This window comes from Lycorma delicatula, chromosome 2 (assembly GCF_047948215.1).
Source record: "Lycorma delicatula isolate Av1 chromosome 2, ASM4794821v1, whole genome shotgun sequence".
Lineage (NCBI taxonomy): Eukaryota > Metazoa > Arthropoda > Insecta > Hemiptera > Fulgoridae > Lycorma > Lycorma delicatula.
The window spans coordinates 224,827,210-224,848,130 of record NC_134456.1 but is presented as its reverse complement, the minus strand read 5'-3'; the positions used below and the strand labels follow the sequence as shown (position 1 = coordinate 224,848,130).

The 20,921-nt window shown below is 29.3% G+C and overlaps 1 protein-coding gene across 1 annotated transcript in view; it reads left to right on the top strand.

Annotated features, from left to right (window-relative positions):
- LOC142320079 (uncharacterized) overlaps window positions 1–20,921 on the top strand; it is a 138,075-nt gene that overhangs the window by 35,354 nt on the left and 81,800 nt on the right. The window contains exons 3-4 of the mRNA XM_075357753.1: window positions 14,988–15,983; window positions 18,311–18,529. Coding sequence (XP_075213868.1) covers window positions 15,173–15,983; window positions 18,311–18,529 — 1,030 coding nt within the window. The 5' untranslated portion in view covers window positions 14,988–15,172. The remainder of the gene's footprint in view (window positions 1–14,987; window positions 15,984–18,310; window positions 18,530–20,921) is intronic.

Sequence of the window (20,921 nt, the reverse complement as noted above, 5' to 3'; positions counted from 1 at the left end):
TGAATAAGTACATTCTAATGATACTTATTCTGACACTGTATTAGCGAAATTACTTTAGAATTAAATATGACATAAAAATTCCTTGTATCTCAGAGAACTTACAATTAATTTGTTGAAGTTATTCTGTACCTCTTTTCTTATTTTGATGTACAATTTTCCTTCTTCATTTTAGCCAGACTTCTTTTTTTAACGGATAGTGTTTTTTAGGCCTACCCATATTTTAAATAAGAATTAGACTTTTTATAATAAAGTAATGAAATAGAATTTAAAAAAACGTACAAATAAGTAAAAAAACTGTTTGATAATTCTTTTTTAAATCTCGCCATTTTCAAATCAGCGCTAAATTAAGGATGAGTAAGTTGATATTTTTCAGTTTTTCATTTGTACCCAGGCTTTAAATATTCGAACTTAAAAGAAGAAATAAAAAAGTATTTTTTTAAGTAGGTTTTATTTTGTTTGTCTTTTATTCTTTTTAATATTGTGTTTTTAGTAAAAGCGTTGACTGTTTTTAATTATTAACAGTTTTTAATTACTAATATCGCATTTCCCAACAAAAAAGGAGCGTAGATAGGATTTATTCAGGCCTAATCGTGCCACCTTTTTTCACCATCAAAAGTAATTTCATTTAATACTAATATAATTTATATTAAATATAAAAACTGTGGGATAAACAAATTACTTAGTTGGCTTTAATCTATTCCAACAATAATATGAAGTGTTTGACTGCAGTTCGTGTCACTACTGTCGTTCAATGTTTACAATTGTAAACGGGTCTTTTTTACTCAAGCTACAAATGCTTTCCCTACTATAACAATGACGGTTGATCATAACAGCCAAAGAGAAATTCGCGTAGAATCCTATTTCATGACTGAAATTACACAGTAATTCGGTCTCTAGATTCCCCCGAGCCACATAAAACCATTAAATCAGAATATCACTTAGCACAGAAGTCATCAAAAGTTATGTAGTGTGTTTATAAACTGGGCAAAATAATTACATTTGCATACAGCCTGAGTGTTGGTAGTTCATGAGTGAAGTTTAGACACGTACCATCTTAAATTCTGCATGAATTAATACATAGATCTTCCTTTATCTGAAATAGTCCATGCATAATAGCCATCTCTCCAGATTGAGGGTTTGAGCTCTCTTCATTGGAGAGGTGTAGAACATGAACATGAAATTTGGAATGACAGCATTATCAGCTACAGTTCTCTCAACAGACATTTCAACAACTTTCAAACGCTAACCAAAAATCTTCACTTCCTAACTTTGTATTTAGAAGTCAACAAAATCACTATTAAAACCACTGGAGGAAATATACTACCTCCCCTCCAATAGATACCTCCCCCAAAGGTAGTCTCATTGAAGCTATCCTTTTAAATACACTAGAGGTTTAAATCTAATGAGTAGATACTCATTAGATTTAAACCTTTAGATTTATGGTGTGAGCATTTTGTTAATTTAGAAAACGAAGTTTAATTCTTTTAATGATCACTGTGTAATTTCCAATTTGCCGTGTGTAACACACCACACACAAACAGCCTAAGACACCATACTGTGGAAGATTCTCAAAACACATACGTGTTCTTTTTAACTTCAGTAGTTTTGCTTGGCGTTGCTTATGAATCGCTCACGATATGTTGTCTTCAATTTCAATAAGACGTCTAAAAACTATATTTTCAGATATCAACAAAACGTCTGAAAACATCTTTACTGAAAAATATCTTGGGAGTGGCTCGCTGTAAGAAAGGAGCATGAGAATTTAGTGGCTTTCCACCCAGCGGCTTGAATGAGAAGTGTACCACCGTAACGGATTATTTAATATTTACACATTTTAATAAATAATTTTTCATTTTTAGATAACACTTCTGAATAATCGTGACTGTTAGATCGAAACTGTGCCTAATGCATGCAAAAAATAGCCTTCAACCTGCTAACAAATACCCCGTTTGAATTTTCAAAATCGGACGATTATTTGAAGAGATATTATAAGAGCACCCCATTGCACCTCCCAAAACAACGTCTCAGGGGCACTGCATTTGTTACCGATTGAAGGTGATGATCAGCTTCCCACGAGGTCTTCGCAGACCCTACCACTCTAGCCTCACACGCAGTCCCCACGGGAAGCCCATTATTGTTAAACAGAAACTTTTTTAATTTATTTAATATTTAACTTAACGTAAATTTAATTCTATCTTTTTGTAATATTATTGATTCGAATCCTTCAGTTCAAACCGAGCTCACACAGTGATAGAGACTCGCAGTTCATAGTCCATTAATACAATTCATTAAAGCTTGTGCCTCAACCAGCAAATCTCCACTATTACGTATTTATTGTATAGATTTTTTCAGTTGAAATATATCTAAAACCCTTCTCAGTTATGCTAAGAGACAAGGGTAAAAATTTGGTTGCGATTGATCGAGTAGTAGTGTTTTGTTAATCCTTAACAAACAAAAACCTTCTTCTTCTTATATAATATACATATACATATATATATATATATATATATATATAATAGTAATATATATAATATAATATAATATAATATAATATAATATAATATAATATAATAATAATATAATATATATATATAATAGTAATATATATATATATATATATATATAATTAAATAGTAATATATATATATATATATATATATATATATATATATATATATATATATATAATTAAATAGTAATATATATATATATATATATTTTTTTTTTTTTTTGAGATGAAATATATCCAAAAACCTTGTCAGTTATGCCAAAAAACAAGGGTAAAGATTTTGTAGGACAGATTGGATAGTTTTTTTTTAATCCGAACCAAAAAACAGCCTCTTCCTTTTTATATAATAGTATAGATATATCATTTTATTATATAATACAATATGTCTAGAAAAAATGAGCATCTGAATTATCTATATAATTATATAGATTAATCTTGATACGATTATGGTTCCTTTTCAAAATTGGTAACAATTAAAAAGTTATACATTTTTCTAATTAAAATTTTTTTGTAAACAGCGCAAATGAGTTTTATGGTTTTAATAAATTTCTATTTGGGCCCTACAACTACCAAGGTAATATAATTTACTTATTTTGTGTTTCTTTAGACGTTTTATGGTATGTATATATATATATATATTTTATTTTTTTTAATTATTAAAAAGTTATAATCAAAGTCAGAGACAAAAAGTGTTCTCACACACACACACACACACACACACACACACACACACACACACATTGAATTCAGTTTATTATATTAAAATTAAAAAAATTAAATACCAGAATTAAAAACAAAAAATATTTATTTGAGAAACACTTCACTAATTTTTATGTACTTACAAATTAGACAAATTTCATTATATCTCTGATTTGATCCACAAGAATGTTAAATTTTATTCTATTTCTTCATTTTCCTGAAACAAAAATTACGGTTATAATTATGTAGTCAATGGTAAAAAAGTCATAACTACAAATATACAGCAAAAGCTACAAATTTATTTTATACAAATCATTTGAAATATTATAACTATTACTTACTATTGCAAGCTACAAAACTCCTCAGTTATAGCTTCCAGCAACAAAGACAGGCAAATTAAACATCTGGCATTTAATTTGATAAATTGCTTCTTGTTATTGCAGCTTCACTTTTTAAACTCAAAATATCAGCAGTAATTTTGGGTTCTAATCAATTTGAAAGAAAACTTATCAAGATTTGTGGCGCATCACAAACTGATAAAATTATGTACATGGTAGCAGATAGCCAACCAGGAGTAAAGTTAAGATATTTTAACAACTTTTACAGCTTCTTGAACTAAAAAAATTTCCTTGAAGAATTATCAAAACTAAGCAAGAGTTTGTCATTTATAAAAAAACATCACTGAAATAAAGAAAAAATGTTGCTCCCTTCTACATACAATTTATTTTTTTGTCTTGTTCCAATTATCTACTGGTTTTACTTATAATAATATTATAATGTTTTTATGACAACCTAATTAATTATGTTATCCTGATTAATATATTTATGTATTGCTATTACTCATATTTTTGTAATGTAAACTACCTACGTAGAATACAATTATTTATCTTCACAATTAATGATTTATTTGATAAAATGTTGAACATATATTCACATCCAGTAATATTCAATTTTAATAGAAGTGCATAGAGACACGGTTACCTTACCATGTTATTAAGAGACAAGAGAACTGTCAGTCTTTTCCAATGGACGGGATGGAATCTCTAATTAATTCTTATTTCAGTTCAGCAATTTAAATCAAGGCAGCAGACCAGATTTGATTATTTTCCACGTTTTCAAAAGAAACTGATATTTGTAATTTGAATAAGCAGATGACTTACAGCTTGTGGTTAAACCTAGACATATTTCCAACTGCCTAATTACTACTAAGTTGTGACTTATTTCAGTTATTAGGTTAATAGACTTATTAAAATGGTACTTCAAAAGCATTAACCATATAGAAATGCAGTAACTATATCGATCTGAAAAGGGACAAAACTTTCTCTGTATATTTATACAGAGAATAAATTCAGAATTCCTAATAATATAGTGACATGATTACAAAGTTGAATGAACATCAAATGAAATATTTGTATAATTAGGATCTATATCTGAGAACTGGCAGTACGCATCCCTGCAGAATGGACTGGATTCGTTTCTACCAGTATGAAAGATAAAAATTATTTAGAAATGTAGATGCAAAAATAATATAAAGAAAACTAATTTCAAAGTGTTTTCCCCTTTGCATGGTGCACTTGGTTTATAACAAATCTGTTTTTTCTAACCAGCAGTGATTAGTCAAATATATGTATTTTTTTTTTTTGCATTTTTTGTGTATTGTGGTCAAGATTTCTTCCTGCTTACATTTGTTACATAATATTCCTTTTTTTATTTACCCAGTATGTATACAAACATGAATGAAAATATGCAATAATAATATTTTTACACACATGTGTGCATGAGAGATAATTCTATATGAAAAATAAAATGCAAGAAAACCTATACACTTACTTTATTTTCTGGGACTCCACTCAAATTTGATGCGCCTGAAGATATCTTCTCATTTTGGGGTCATCCTGGTAATAGAAGACAATTCCTCTCTGTAACTTACTTGTATATCTTAACAGATATATTTCTGGGCTGAAGAAAAGTACAATTTATATATACGCGTACATAATGGGAAATAAATTAAAATTTATGTTGCCACTTAGTAATTCAGAAAAAAAATGGTTCCTCATGAAACTTGATGGTTCAACAGACTTGCAGATTTCAGGGAGAAATATTGTAAGATTGCATCATGAAGGGCGTCAAGGATGACATATTAATCGCTAAAGTCACATTTAATTAAACCAGTTCCTGTAATCACCCAAGTTAAGTGAATTAATAAAAAAAGAAGTCATTTCCTGGACTCTTATTGATTGATTTTATAAAAAAAACAATAGTTAAACGGTGTTGATACAAACAACTTTTACTATTTTATGTTACATTAAAGAATTTCAAGTAACGTTGAATAGATAAGATAATTAATTGTTATTATAACTCAGGGAATTTTTATTGTAATTTTGCTTAGTTTAATAAATAATGAAAATAACTGTTTAATTTTCTTGTGTTTTTTTTCAATTCTCAATGATAAAATTACTGTTTCTCAGAATAACATCTTGTAGCGATTATTGATGGGAAATACAAGTAATTTTTTCTTTTGTCAAAGATGCTTATAAAATAAAAAATAAATAAAAACATAAATAAATTTTTTAAACTGTGATTTACTCATATTATCATCAATAAATATTAAAAATTTAACACCTAAAGCATATAAGAATAATATTTTTTTTTTAATGGCACTGGATCAATATCAACTAGGCTTCTAATTTGGCCATAGCATTAACAAAAGAAAAATTTTGTAAGACTGGTAATAAATCCTGTTTCATGAAACAATACAACGAGCTGTTAAAAACTGATAATTTCTTGCATGAAAATGGAAAATTTGGAATAGTTTGAAGGATTATAATCTTCACAAAAAAACACGAATCCTCTTTCACTTATTTCTACATTTTTCTTTTAGTTTCATTTTTATGTAAGGTTTTTATTTATTTTTGAAACAGTAATACAATTTCTTTATACAATTTATTTTTGTAGCAAAAATAAATTAACAAACATCTTTACAATGACTTTTCTGGAATGTGAATCCTGGCTGAAATGGTCAGGGTTAAATAATGGGGGTTTTTAGTAACCCCACAGAAAGAAGTGTGGACTAGTCAGATCAAGGGATCTTCGTGGCCACTAACCTTTAGAAATTATTGTTCCACCAAAAAATCCTGTAGCATCTCCATAGTAGAGCAAACTTTGTGGTAAATGACGCTGCCCTGTTGCAACAGCAGTCACGCTCATTCTCTTGCAGTAAGGCTATGAATTGTTCGATAATTTCTTGGTAGACAGCAGCATGCACAGTTTTTTCTCAAAAAACAAGGGTCCTACTATTCATCTACATTGAAACCTATACCTATTTTTGTAGGTATAAGGGATATTCAAAGATAAATGTGTAGGTTTTCAGTGCCCCAGATTCAGCAGTTCTGACTAATAACATACCCACCCGGGTGAATCCTTGGTTTATCTGTGGAAAACACTTGATGTAAAATGCCAATGTTGCCTTTAATGAAATTCTTGAACTACTGAAGTAGTGAACCCTTTTAGCCAAATCCTTTGTCAGCATTAGTTAGAACATGGAAAACCTGCATTTGATACAGATAACATTTCAGCATTCTCCTCACTGTAGTGTGAGCTGAATCTCGTGAAATGTTCCTTTCCTGGCTTACCCACAAAGACTTTTGAGGAGATCTTGTAACTGTCGCTTTAATGTTGTGTACAACCTTTGTCATTAAAACTGACTTATGTTGGGTATATTTCTGGTCTAAAACCAAATTGATGATTTTCTTTTACAGCTTAAAAATGTAATATTATTGTGACTGGTGTTCAGCATTATTATGATGAACTGTTCATCTGTCCTCTTGTTAAATTTATTGATTATTTTCTTTATTGTGTGCTAATCTGAAACGTCAATCTTTATAAAATAAAAAAATTATGTTCTGTTGTTGTTTTATATGACAAGTTATCTTACTTAGACACTTCTAACGATAATGAATTATGTAATTAAAGTAATATTTCTCATTAATATGAAATAAAGGAGATATCATGTTGTTAACAAAACAAACAACATAACGGGGGAAAAAGAGTCGGTACAAACACATCTTTTCTTTGAAGTTCCTACTAAAACACAGGAGTTATTCTTTTAGTGTAAGTAAATATTTATATAGACAGTTTTTAATAATTTAATAGAAAATCACCATATTATTTAATTAAATAAATTTTATGATTAGTTTCTGATACTATAATAATTATTTTTATTACTATTTGACAATTAACCAATGCTGATAAATATTACAATCAAACAGACAAAATAAATAAAACCCCATAATTTACCTGTTTTTATACAATGTTTATATCACGATCATCAGATTTTATGAAAATGTTTCAATATAATTTATTTACAAAATATATTTTGATATATACATTATTGTCAGTTCTTCCTAGTAGCAGTCAATTCTAGGATTGGTTTGCAGCAGTGTTTCTTCTCCAGGCAGTTCTATCTTGTGCTAACCTCTTTGTTTCCATGAATGTTGTTTTTGTGTTACAACAAAAAAAAGAATTCAACAAACAACAAGATATAGTTTAATCTGCTTAATAAAAGGTTTAAAAATAAATTAATACATGCAAACTTTGGAAAGAAGTTTTAACATACATAACATTTTGCAACATAATTGTTAAATTTCTACTCATTATTTAAATATAAAATTAAACAATGTTTCATTAACAAATTTAGTTATTCCATTAATATTTTATGAATTTTTAGTTTTTCTTAACTATTCATATTTTGACCCTTTATTTACAGACTTTCACGCTATTTTTTTTTAATACTAATTATTAATGTAAATTATATATACTACATTTTTTTATAAATAAGTGTTACTGGTTTATTAGTTTTCTAAATTTTTCACTGCTGTCAATGTGTTTTTATAAAAACGATGATACATTTTTTCTGTGAATTCCTGAATCATAAAACAAAATTTTTTTATTGCTTTTTTATTATTAAATAGTGTACTTTTCATTTTAGTTAATTCATTTGTGTTATAAACATTATTTTAAAAAGATGTAATGTTTAATGATTTACACATAATTATTATGTAATCATTTGTAATTGAATTTATGAAGAGGTTAGTAAAACAACATTGACAACAACCTTAAGATCCTACATACACAAAAAAACACATGTGAGCACATAAAGGAACATTTTAACACATGTGTGTTATGGAATGTATTGACATACAAAAATACACATACTAAATAACAATAGGTATAATAATAATACATATTACAATACAACAATGATAATTAAGGTATAATAATATAATAGGCAATAATCATCAGGTATAATTATAATTAATAATCAATGATTATACAGGAATAATAATTGTAGAAATCAGCTGGATTAACTGTGCACTTTTATAGTAATTTTTAAATACTAATGAAAACTGGCATAATTTTTTTTTTATGTTCCTTATTTGCTATTGAAATTGAAATATCTATTTCTCATATTCCCTTCTTGTAGTTCTGTTTCTGTGTTTAAGTTCTAATTTTTATTGTTCATGACCCTGCATAATTTATTCTAACATACGAGTTCTGTAAATAAAGTAATGAGACCAGTTTTATTTGGCAGCCAAAGTGGCAACACTGTAAAGTTACTAGTAAACATATGGTTATATCAACAGCTGATTTATATTAGGTGCTAATATTTTTAGTCTATTGTTGCCCCATGAGACATAAACAAACTTTTCGTGAAATGAGTTTTTGTTATGTGTTACAAAAGTGAGCGATACTAATTACATGCAACGTTTTACAATCAAGTTTTGTGTTAAACTTGGTAAGAATGCTACAGAAACATTTTAAAAATTGAAAAGGGCATATGGAGATGACACTCTATCATGAGCCCAAGTTTTTAGGTGGTTTAAAGCATTTTCAGATGGCCGGGAATCAGTTGCAGACAATCCATGCTCTGGAAGACCATTAACGTCAAAAAGTAACGACAATGTTGAGCAAATCAGAGACCTGATATGGTACAACCGGCGATTAACTGTCAGAATGATTGCAGAACAATTGAATTTGAACCATATCACAGTCCGTCAAATTTTGACAATGAATTGGACATAAAAAAGTTTGTGCAAAATTAGTTTCAAAAAACCCCACCGTTGAATAAAAAAAAAACAGGGTGAAAGTGTGCCGTGATCTTCTAGAGCAAATTGAAACTGATTCTGATCTAAAAAATGTTATTAATGGTGACGAATCTTGGATATTAGAGTACGACCCAGAAACAAAACACCAGAGCAAGAAGTGGCACACTTCAAACTCACCACATTCCATAAAAGCAAAAATGAGCAAATCAAAACCATGCTAATTCGTTTCTTTGTTAGTAATGCCATTGTCCATAAGGAGTTTTTGCCTTCAGGACAGACTGTAAATCAATATGTTTATCGAGAAATTATTGAAAGGCTGCGGAACATAGTTGACTGTGTGAGACCAGCCATCAAAGACAACTGGATGCTGCATCATGACAATGCACCTTGTCACACTGCACTCTCAATCAATGAGTTTTTGACAAAGAAAAACATTCCTGTAGTTCCTCAACCACCTTATTCACCTGACTTGAGTCCCTGCGACTTTTTCCTCTTCCCGACTTTAAAAAACACCTCAAAGGACACCATTTTGGAACAGTAAAAACATTAAAAATATGTAACCGACCACCTGAAGGATATTCTGGTTTCTGAGTTCCAACACTGCTGTGAAGAGTGAGAAAACCATTTGAAGCATTGCGTGGTTTCGCAAGGGGACTATTTCAAAGGTGGTGGAGTCTGTGTATAATTGGATTGTAAGTAAAAAGTTTTTCTGAACCAGTCTCATTACTTTATTTACAGATCTCATATGTTCACTTTAAAGTTAAAAAGTAGTATGCAGGTAAAAATTCCAGCATGCATTGTTACAATGAGAAAATTAAATTTCCTAAAATACTAAAGCCGCCAATTCCATTAGAAAGTCTTATTTTAGGTACTCAGTCAAAATCAAATCAATTTCTTTTTTATATGAGATTATATAATTCTACATTTCAAATGACTTTTCATTGTAATAAAACATTTGATGATTATAAATAAGGGACCACTTTTGAAATATGGACAAAAGTATACCATTTAATTGATGATTGACTTTCTGAAACACAAAATAACACTGAATTTTTACATGTTTACTTTATAGAAGATGAAGAATTAGAAACGAATAAAAAATGTTAAATTTTTCATCAATTGATCGAGATTTGGGGACCAAATGCTACTACTTTGTAAATTCTTAAACAATTTGCACAAAGACTGTTTCAACGTCATATTGCTAAACCAGGTTTCTCTCTAACTGGAAGGGGAACACTTTGGAAATCAAGATATTTTTATATATTTGTGACGGTAGTAGTAAACAGATCAATAATTAAATGGTTCATACTGCCCATTACAATATTCTTTTTTTCCTATTCAAGATAATGGCTTGTCTGTAGATATTCAAGTTAATAATAGTCTACTAATAAAATAGTGTCATTTGTCATTATTTTATTCTTAAAGGTTTAGATTTGAGATTTAATAAAATTTATGTAAAATCAAAATTTAATAAAAACAAAAATAAATATTTAAAACTGAACTATCTCTGATAGGCATAATAAAGTGGCTGCATTTTCATTTAAATTTAAGAAGCATTATGAGATCTAATTTAACGAAAGATTTTTGGCACTGATAAATGCCATATGTACACTGGAAGGCAGAAAAGAGGATTGCCAATGCTCATTTTTAGTGCGGTGACACTAAAATTAAAAAAATAAATAAATAGATCTGATCATTTAATTCAAACACCTACACCTAATCAGATTCTTTGCTGCACAAAATTGTAGCCCAGCGCATGGTTCACAACTGTTCAAAAAGATTATCCAAAACAGTTTCTAAAAAAACAATTATAGACAAAAACAGTGAAACAACCAACAGATTTATATTGGTTTATATTGTCCTATAGTCCCAAGCTTCAATGTTAATGTTAATATTAAATATTTTTCAATTGAAGCTATTAAATATATTGGGAAATATATTATTAAGGGCTCTGACCAGGCATGTTTTTCAGTTTTAAAACTGAAATCTCAACTCGTCAAACCATTAGATTTATAAGCAAAGCAGAATCTGTATGGAGAATCTGACGTACATGATAGGTATCCCACAGTTATACAATTATCTATCCATCTTGAAAATGGAGAAAGAGTTCATTTTAATTCAGAGAATATTGAAGGAAAAGTTCACAAACCTTTCAAACAACCTATAGAGGATTTTTAGATTTTTTAGTGAAGATTTTTCTGCGAAAAGACTTTACTATTTTGAAATTCTGTCTTATTAAACATGAAATGGCAAACAATGGACCAGAAGCAAAAATTTAGTCTGTTAAGAGTTTCCCCTCAAAAGAACCGCTCTAGAGGAAGTTTTAAAGTTTGTCCTGAAAAATCTGAATTTATTATTTATGAATGTATTTAAATGTTCAGAAAATGACGTCTTTCAACCATTTAAAAATAATCATATTATAAACATTTTGACCAACTTGTGATGCCTTGAACTTGCAACAAACTGGGATGACAATTTGTTCAGCACTGGAACTGCATCAGTGAGTCAGTAGTTCATATAGATCACCATCCATGTAAAGAGATCTTTTTTTCAGATTGTTATTAAACTGTGATATATCCAACCCAACAAATTTAAGGGACAAATATCATCTATTCAATGACTATTAAAGAAGATTAAAAAAATAGTCTTCTGTATCCTATCCATTTTCTGCGACGAAAGTTATAACAAAGAATTGAGACAAAACAAAGTTATCAAACAATATCTGATTTAATCAATGTCCAATTTTGATTTACCATCAATAAGTAATGATGTTAATATTGAAAATAAAGAATTTTTCCATGAAACCTTATACAGCATTAATGAGCTTAATGATTATGTTAAAAGTTATGAAAAAATTGCCGTATCATTTGTTATCTGCGGTAGCAGCTATCTTATTGGAGGGATAACCAACTCAATACTAAAATTCCTAAATCAACTGGTACAGTTTATAACATAATAAAAATTCATTGATGGTAGATGTCATTTTCAAGTGTGCGATGAATGTACAACGGCCACAAAAAGCCCGTAGAATATCTTGATGGAAAGTACCATCAAGAGGATATATCTGTTTTATTTTATTCTTTAATTAACAACTTCACTCTCAGGGGAGCTAAGGCCTCGGCCTCTGACTAAAAACCTTCCCTCTTTTCTTTCTTTTTCCTGTTTAGCCTCCAGTAACTACCTTTCGGATAACAATTCAGAATGAGGATGATATGTATGAGTGTAAATGAAGTGTAATCTTGTACAGTCTCAATTCGACCATTCCTGAGATGTGAGGTTAATTGAAACCCAACCACCAAAGAACACCGGTATCCACAATCTAGTATTCAAATCCGTGTAAAAATAACTGACTTTACTAGGACTTGAACGCTAGAACTCTTGACTTCCAAATCAGCTGATTTGGGAAGACGCGTTCACCACTAGACCAACCCGGTGGGTTCAAGAGGATATGTCTAACCAGAGTTACATAATGGGAGGCATAATATTATGTAGAGATCATCAGATCCTACCATCATTCCAAGAGATAAAGAGTTGATGAAATTAAAGCTTGCCGACAAATCTTCCTGCATCTGTCCTCATGTTAAACTATTTTCCCTTTAAAATAAATATAAATATGAAGAAAATAATATCTAACTTTTTTTAATAATTATCATTTTTCTGATTGTCTGCTCTCAATAAGATACAGGTAAATGTAAATTTATTAACTTACTTTGGTGAATAAATTACAGTTAAAAATTTAAATTAACGTATTTAAAATATTTATGAAAACATTAAACACCTGAATTTTAAAACGGCTAATTCTTTTTGCGTAGGATAGCACTAACAACTAAAACTGATAGAGAAAATTTTATTAACAATTTCAAACAAAATTAATATACAGTTATGTTTTATAAAATCTGTTCCAAATTCAGTTTGAATTCAGAAAAAATTATTGAGAGGAGTAAGTTATGGCAGTTAGTTAATGAACTAATTCATTGATAGCAATTTAAATGGAGGTTTAATTAAGTTTCTGTTGATTCTTCTATTGAATTTTTAGATTCATGAACCTGCATGCTTCTGTTATGGTACTGTTCATGTCATATCTTTAAGAAAATTTTTGACAACGCTGAGATTGTTACAGGTTTTTTGTTGAAGAGAAAATCATAGTTAAACTAAGAATTTGCCTTATTTCTCCCCACTTTTCCATCCCATTTAAAAGACAGCAACCTCCAGTAAAAGCAGCATTCCCTATGGCACTGATTTGGAAGTCGAGAGTTCCAGCTATCAAGTCCTAGTAAAGTCAGTTATTTTTACATGGATTTGAATAGTAGATCATGGATACCCACCGGTGTCCATGATCTACTTCTTCTTTGGTGGTTGGGTTTCAATTAACCACACATCTCAGGAATGGTCGAACTGAGACTGTACAAGACTACATCATTTACACTCATATCAACCTCATTCATCCTCTGAAGTATTATCTGAAAGGTAATTACCGGAGGGTAAACAGGAAAAGGAAAGTTGGCTAAACGGAAAAAGAAAAGAAAGTTATGTATTTTTACACTATTTTTACTATTATGATAAATAAATCAGTTTTCAGAAACTGAATCTCCTTACATCCCAAAGAGCAGAGCGAAGCGATGCCTGGCTGTGAAGCTCAGCAAAGCCGGACTGAGCAGCTAGTGTCAACTAAGAATACATTCAAGTGCAAACACGTAATAGCATGCATGCAGATTTTCCTTGTCATTTTATCAGCCAATTACATATTTAAAAATATGAAAATAGATTTCTTTTAAAGCATATCACATTAAAAACAAAACAATATATCAAACATATAAAAAAAATCATTCATTCACTTTTAAATTCATCTTAACTCTTAAACTATGAGCAAGCCAATACTAGTCAGCAGTAGATAGAAAGTTTACAGTATATCTTTATAATACAGGCTTATTTTTTATCCTTATACTTATTTTCCTGTTCTTTAATAAGTGCAAATTACTTTTAAAAATATGTGTTTTTTTGCTCAAATAATGACTGATGATTATTTTTTACTTTTGTTTGTTATTCTTTATTATATTTAGTCAGCATTTCAATGCGATGTTATGTTGAACAAGATTATTCATTGGTAAATGAAAAACTATTATTAATTTTACTTCTAATTTTGGTTTCAAAATTGTTTATGAATGTGGCAAAAAATCAAATGATGCTATTTTTATTAAATAATTCAGCTGGTTTTATGACAAAATATAGCTTGCAAAACTATATTTTATATATTGCAATATATGATAAGTATTACATTTATATTAATATATGTTTATTTTTTATATTAATATAAGTCATATGTATTAATATAAGTTTTATATTTTACATATTGCAATATTTTATAAATTTTTCAATTTATTTAAATAAGTATATTAATATGTAAGAAAAACACCTATGTATTACTTCTATTTAAACAGCAATTAAAAATTATTGTAATGATATATAATAATAAAAAGATGAATAAGTTGTAGCAGATACATCAGCAAAGTTACATAGATGCACACATGCATCAATGAATCACAATGAATTTCATTCAGTGGTGCAGATAAAAAATTATTTCTCATTATAAATTGTTTCCTATTGAATTCAAATAGTGTAATAAAATTTAACTAAAAAGTGATTTAAGAATTAAAAATTTTTCAATTTATTTTCAGATAAAAATATTACAGAAATGGATTTTTCATGGATAATAACTGCTATTTTAGGTATAATTATGTTTTATTGCGTATACTTCTTTTCTACAAAAGATAATAACTATTGGAAGAAGAAAGGGGTGCTAAGTTTAGATTCAAAATGTACTTTTGGTGTACTGCTAGATACATTATTATTTAGGAGAACTATGGCAGATATGGTAATTGATATATATAAACAACTAGAAGGAGAAAAATTTGGTGGTTATGTACAATTTATGACTCGAGTATTTGCAATACGTGACCCTGAATTAATAAATCAAGTATTAATTAAAGATTTTACATACTTTGAAGATCGTGGACCACCGGTAGAAAAATCAGTAGAATTATTCAGTTCAAGTCTTAATAATTTATGTGGCGATGAATGGAGAATCGCTAGGCAAAAATTAACTCCGACGTTTAGTTCGGGTAAACTTAAAATGATGTTTGAACCGATAAAAGAGTGTTGCAGTGAAGCAGTGTTATATTTAAAAGATAATAAGAATGATCTAGAAGCAAAAGGATTTATCTTGAGACTTATTATTAAAATAATTGCCAATGCTGCATTTGGTTTAAAAGTAGATGTTCTGCATGAAGAGGGTGCAAAGACTAACAAATTTTTCAATGCCAGTTCAAAATTTTTTAAACCATCTGTTAGTTTATTATTTAAGTTTCTTATTTTTGTATCATTTCCAAAATTAAGAAATCTTTTTAAAGTTAAACTGATGGATGATGATGTCGATCAATTTTTCAGAAACTTAGTAAAAGATATTACGAAACATCGCCAAGAAACTGGCACACGGAGAAATGATTTTTTGCAGATTATGTTGGATCAGAAGAAAAAAGAACAAACAAATTTAAATAATGGAATTACAAATGTATCTTTTAATGATGATGAAGCAGAGGAACCTGAAGACAAAGAACTTTTGGAACAATTAAAATATGTGGATAATATAAGTAACAACTGCTCAATACCAAATGGTGAGTATTATGAAAAGTTTAATTTAGTTTTATCAGATTTTGTCAGTAGTTTTCATACTTTATGTAATCTGGATGTTTACGTTTTTTTTAAATTGACTGTTGTAGTATATTTGCTTGCAGACTAAAGTTCAGTGGTTATCATTCTAATGTGTTCAGCAATCAATATTGTTACCCTTGATTGATAATTCTGATTCATTATTTTTAAAAGGAGGTTTTGGTAAATCTTAATGAAAAATGTGGTTGAACCACCTCACTCAAATACATGGAACTGTGTGATTATTGTGAATTTAAAACCTCATTCTTTTAAATCATATGGTTGATTATTAAAAAAAGACATATTTAAAAATATATTTTTTAACCTCCTCATTACATGTTAAATTTAGTGTACATTTTCTTTAACATTTTCAGAAAATATAATTGTTTTCTCATTTGATTTAAGTCAGTTTTCTTTTATTTTGAATGAACCTATTAACTACAGAAATTATATAAGTATAGTCAATACATAGGCAATGTCTACAGAATTAAAGATACAACACAGTGGCTGTGTGTATAATGCTTTAACCTGAAACATTAACATTGTATTATTTAACAGAAAGTTTTGAAATATTTGTTTCATGAAGTGGTGGGGATATTAGTAGGTTTCTCTACCTCGCCATTCTAAACCACAATCAACACTAACAATATCCAACAGTAATTAAATTATCCAAATGTGTTGCAGTAAACATAAGTAGGTAAATTTTTCTTTTTTCTTTATAATGAATAAGTTTCAGTATGTTGAAATTACTTTTCCAGTTTCCTAATACGGTGATTACTTGTTTCAAAAAATATAATTCCATTTTGAAAAAAAATTAAATTATTATTTGTTATAAAATATATTAATCTACGTTTTATGTATTGTGTACTGGTGTCTTGCTTTAATACATTTACCATCAACATTAAATTATTCTCATATGTGAGTGGCCAATATAAGTTACTTTTTTATTTTATTTTTTTTTTTTGTTGGAGTTGAGGAAACTTTTTATAGAGACCACGTTGTCTTGAACCCCATTGTAGTGTGGCACTCTCCCTTCTAGGCCTACCCACTAAAACCCCTCTTCCTCTACAACATGTGATGTCAGGCTCACCTTAAGGTATTATCACAGCACCTCGAGGATCTTTTCTCCATCCAAAACTGCATTTCTGGCCCCGTGCGTCAAACTTATCGGGGCCCTGAGTGTTTTTTTTAACCTCAACCTTGGAGCCAGGGCCTTGCCCCAAGGAAGATTATGGGGTAATCATTCAGTATAAGTTACTGGCTCATCATTAGATTGTGGTTTTAGATGCAGATATTTTACTTAAATTACATATAATTTTCTGTAAATTAGGTTAGTATAAGTCATCTGTATTTATGTAGTGTAAGGCATTAAAAGCAAAAGCCTCCTTAAATTGTTCTAGGAAATTCCTATCAAGTTAAGAAACTTTTAATAAGAGTTTGCTCTAAATTCTCTGACTTTTTAAAATTTGGCATTATGAAATAAAAGATTGTAAAAATTCTTCATCAATTTAGTATACTAATTGGTTCTTCTCTGAAGTCTTTACCGAGGAATTAATAACTGCTTGAATTAAAATTTTAAAGTAATGATACCATACAAAAGGGTAGGCCTTTTTTGAATAGCCATGCTCTAGCAAAAGATATTAGGGCATATTCAAAAAATTCACAAAGAAGTCTTTGTGTGATGACATGAATTATTCACTATTGTTTGAAGCATGGAACTCTTGGTTTTAGCTTTAACAAAAGTTAAAAATTATAATTACCTCTTATAAACTTTAAGACAAGACAAGATGATAGCAATGTGTTGAATTTTCAAATTTTGCTAGGTAATGGTGGATAACATAGACAATGATGATGAAACTTTTTAAATTGTATTAATTTACAGATGAGACAACTTTTTATGGCAGTGGTAATCTAAGTCGAGATAGCTGCTGAATTAGAATTCAAGCCATCAAATGAGGTAGCTAAAGAACATCCAATATTCTCTGAAAGAACAAGTTTGGTGTGGATTCAATTACAGAAATAGTGTAGCATTTTTTTTCAAGCAAACCATCACAACCAGGTGTTATCTTACCTTTTAGTTGTTATCTGGCAAATAGAAATTTCAAATGTTATTTCTTTAGATATATGTTTTTTTTTTTTGTATGATATAAAGTACAATATTTACTGAGTAGAAGTTAGTGATATTGAAGCACAACTATTTGTTCTCCATATTTATCTTTTCTTTCATATAAATGAATAAATTTTTTTTTTGTGCTTTTATTAGTATACATAAAAATCTTTCTTTTTTTCATAGAAATATTTACTGAAGACTTTATTGCATCACAGACTTTCATATTCATATCTGGTGGCAGTGAAACAACAGCTACAGTTCTCAGTTTTGTTCTTTATGAACTAGCCATGAACCCGGAGTTACAGGTTCAAGTACAACAAGAAATTAGTAATGTTCTTTCTTCTCATGAATTCAATTATGAAGGTGTGAAAAAAATGAAATACTTGGAACAGTTTATTTATGGTAATATAAAATATTAAAAATAAATAAAATCACATTCATAAATGTTTGGAAATAATTAAACATATGCTCTGTAATAATTTTTTATTCGGTACTGACCTGGAATATTACAGTGAATAGTGCCTTAAATTTCAGAAAAATATAGTTGTACCTAGAAATATTGTAAGATATTACACTAATAATTTTGATGTTTAAGATAATTTAACATATGTTTTATTTAATTATTTTGTAAGGTATCTACATAATTTTTATAATAATCATGAAATATCATCTACTGATTCATTAACACTATTTATTTAGCCTCTCTAAAAATACTAGAGAATCTAGGAAATGCTTTTAATGACTGAAATTCAGTGAAGGGAAGGAAATTCCTGATTTTAACCTCCCCCTGTAGAGAGGAGGCCATATTTATATATATTAACAACTACTAGTATATACAAGTGGCTAATGAATAAAGGGACCAATTTATTTTGAGTAGTTCTCTTATTACAAGTCCAACAACCTCCTCAGAGTATGGATGAGCAGTGATGGGTATTCTGTTGCCACGGGGACAATAGAGTGCATTGCCCTGGGAGATGGAAAACAGCCCCCAAAAGTAGAACAACTTTTTAAGAAAGGCCACAGTATTAGAATGCAGAAGACATGTAGAATGAAGAAGAAAGATAAATAAAATGGATATATTAGGTCTGAGTAAAATATGATGAGAAGAATAAATAAAGAAGAATGAAGAAGTATCGTATTCTATTTGGAAGAAAGATAGGAAATAATGGAGCACCAATAATTATGAGGAATGAATTAGGAAAATGGGTGCAGAAAATATGTTACATAAATGATAGATTAATATTATTAAGGATTGGGGTATTATCAAAAGATCTAATTGTATTATAAGTATACGCGAACATGAAATTATGAAGTTGATGTAAGTAATAAAATAAAAAAAAGACTGCTGTAAAGTATTGATGGTAGAGTGGAATGCTGTGCTTGGAGTAGGTGAAGAAGTGTGATAGGAAACTTGGCTTAGGGTTAAACAAGATTTAAAGATTTAGTGAACAAAATTTAGTGGAAATGGATTAAAAGAGGGATCAGAGAAAAACTTATTTATTACCAAAACTTGGTCCAAAAACCATGAAAGGAAGAAATATACTTGGGTATCACCCGGGGACAAAGCGCACTATCAGATAGACTATATCTTAGTAGATGAAAGATATAAGAATGCTGTTAAGAAAAACAATGGATTACCAGGTGCAGATATCAATAGTGATCTTGTGCTACATGATAGAATTGAGAGTATTTTTAAAGAAAGTAGAGAAAGAACATTTATTTAAGAAATGAAACTTAAAAATGTTGAAGAAATTAAATGAGGAAACAGTGGGAGAAAAACTAGTTAAGGTTATTAAACAAAGCAAAAAGGAAAATGAGAAAAGTGAGGATACTTGGATGAAAACAAAAATTACCATACTAAAAACAGCAGAGGAAGAAGTAGACTATTATGAATGAAATAGAAACAAAAACACATGGTTAACAACAGAAATACTAAAGAAAGAAGTGAAAGAAAGAAGGCGGTGTAAGAAAGAAAAAATGAAAGAGCAATGTATTACAAATTAAATATTGAATTAAGGAGGGAACACAAACAGTTAGGAAAAGATGGTTGAAGAAAGAATATAATGATATTGAGGACTTGAAAATTAAGGGGAGTATGATATGAAACATGTTAAGGTGAAGAGCATTAGATGGGATAAATGAAAAGGTAATGATGAATTTTATAAATACTTAAAGGAGGAAGGAGCAGAGAAATAGTTTAATTATAAGATTGTAATAGGACACACACAATGGGAGAATGCCCTGAAGGTTTTGTGAAAACAGTAATGATATCTATTCTGAAGAAAATTGGTACCTGAAAATGTACAGAACGCAGATGATAGATTTTGTAGCTTAAGCTGCTATGGAGGCAAACAGTATGAAGATTTAATAGTAAGGACAAATGAAGGAAGAATAGAAAAAGTAAAAAAAATTACAGATATTTTGATACTATGGTAATAGCAGATTGGAAAAGTGCAATGAAATAAAAGGAAGGATAGCACTGGAAAAGGAAGCCTTCGTAAGAATTGGGAGTTACTATGTAGTAAAAATCTGGACTTAGTTTTAAGGAAGAGGTTAGCCTCAATTTTATTTTGGAGTGCTGTTGCACTGGATGAAGAATGGATGATAAGGAAGAGGGAGAGCGACTGGATTTAGGCTTTTGAGATGTGGATATGGAGAAGGATCGAAAAAATAAGTTGGATGGTTAAAGTGAGGAATGAGGAAGCAGTTAACAGGATTAAAGAAGAAAGAGTACTTACGCTCTTGCACAAAAGAAAACGACAATGATTAAGACAAGTTTTTAGAGAAAGTGGAA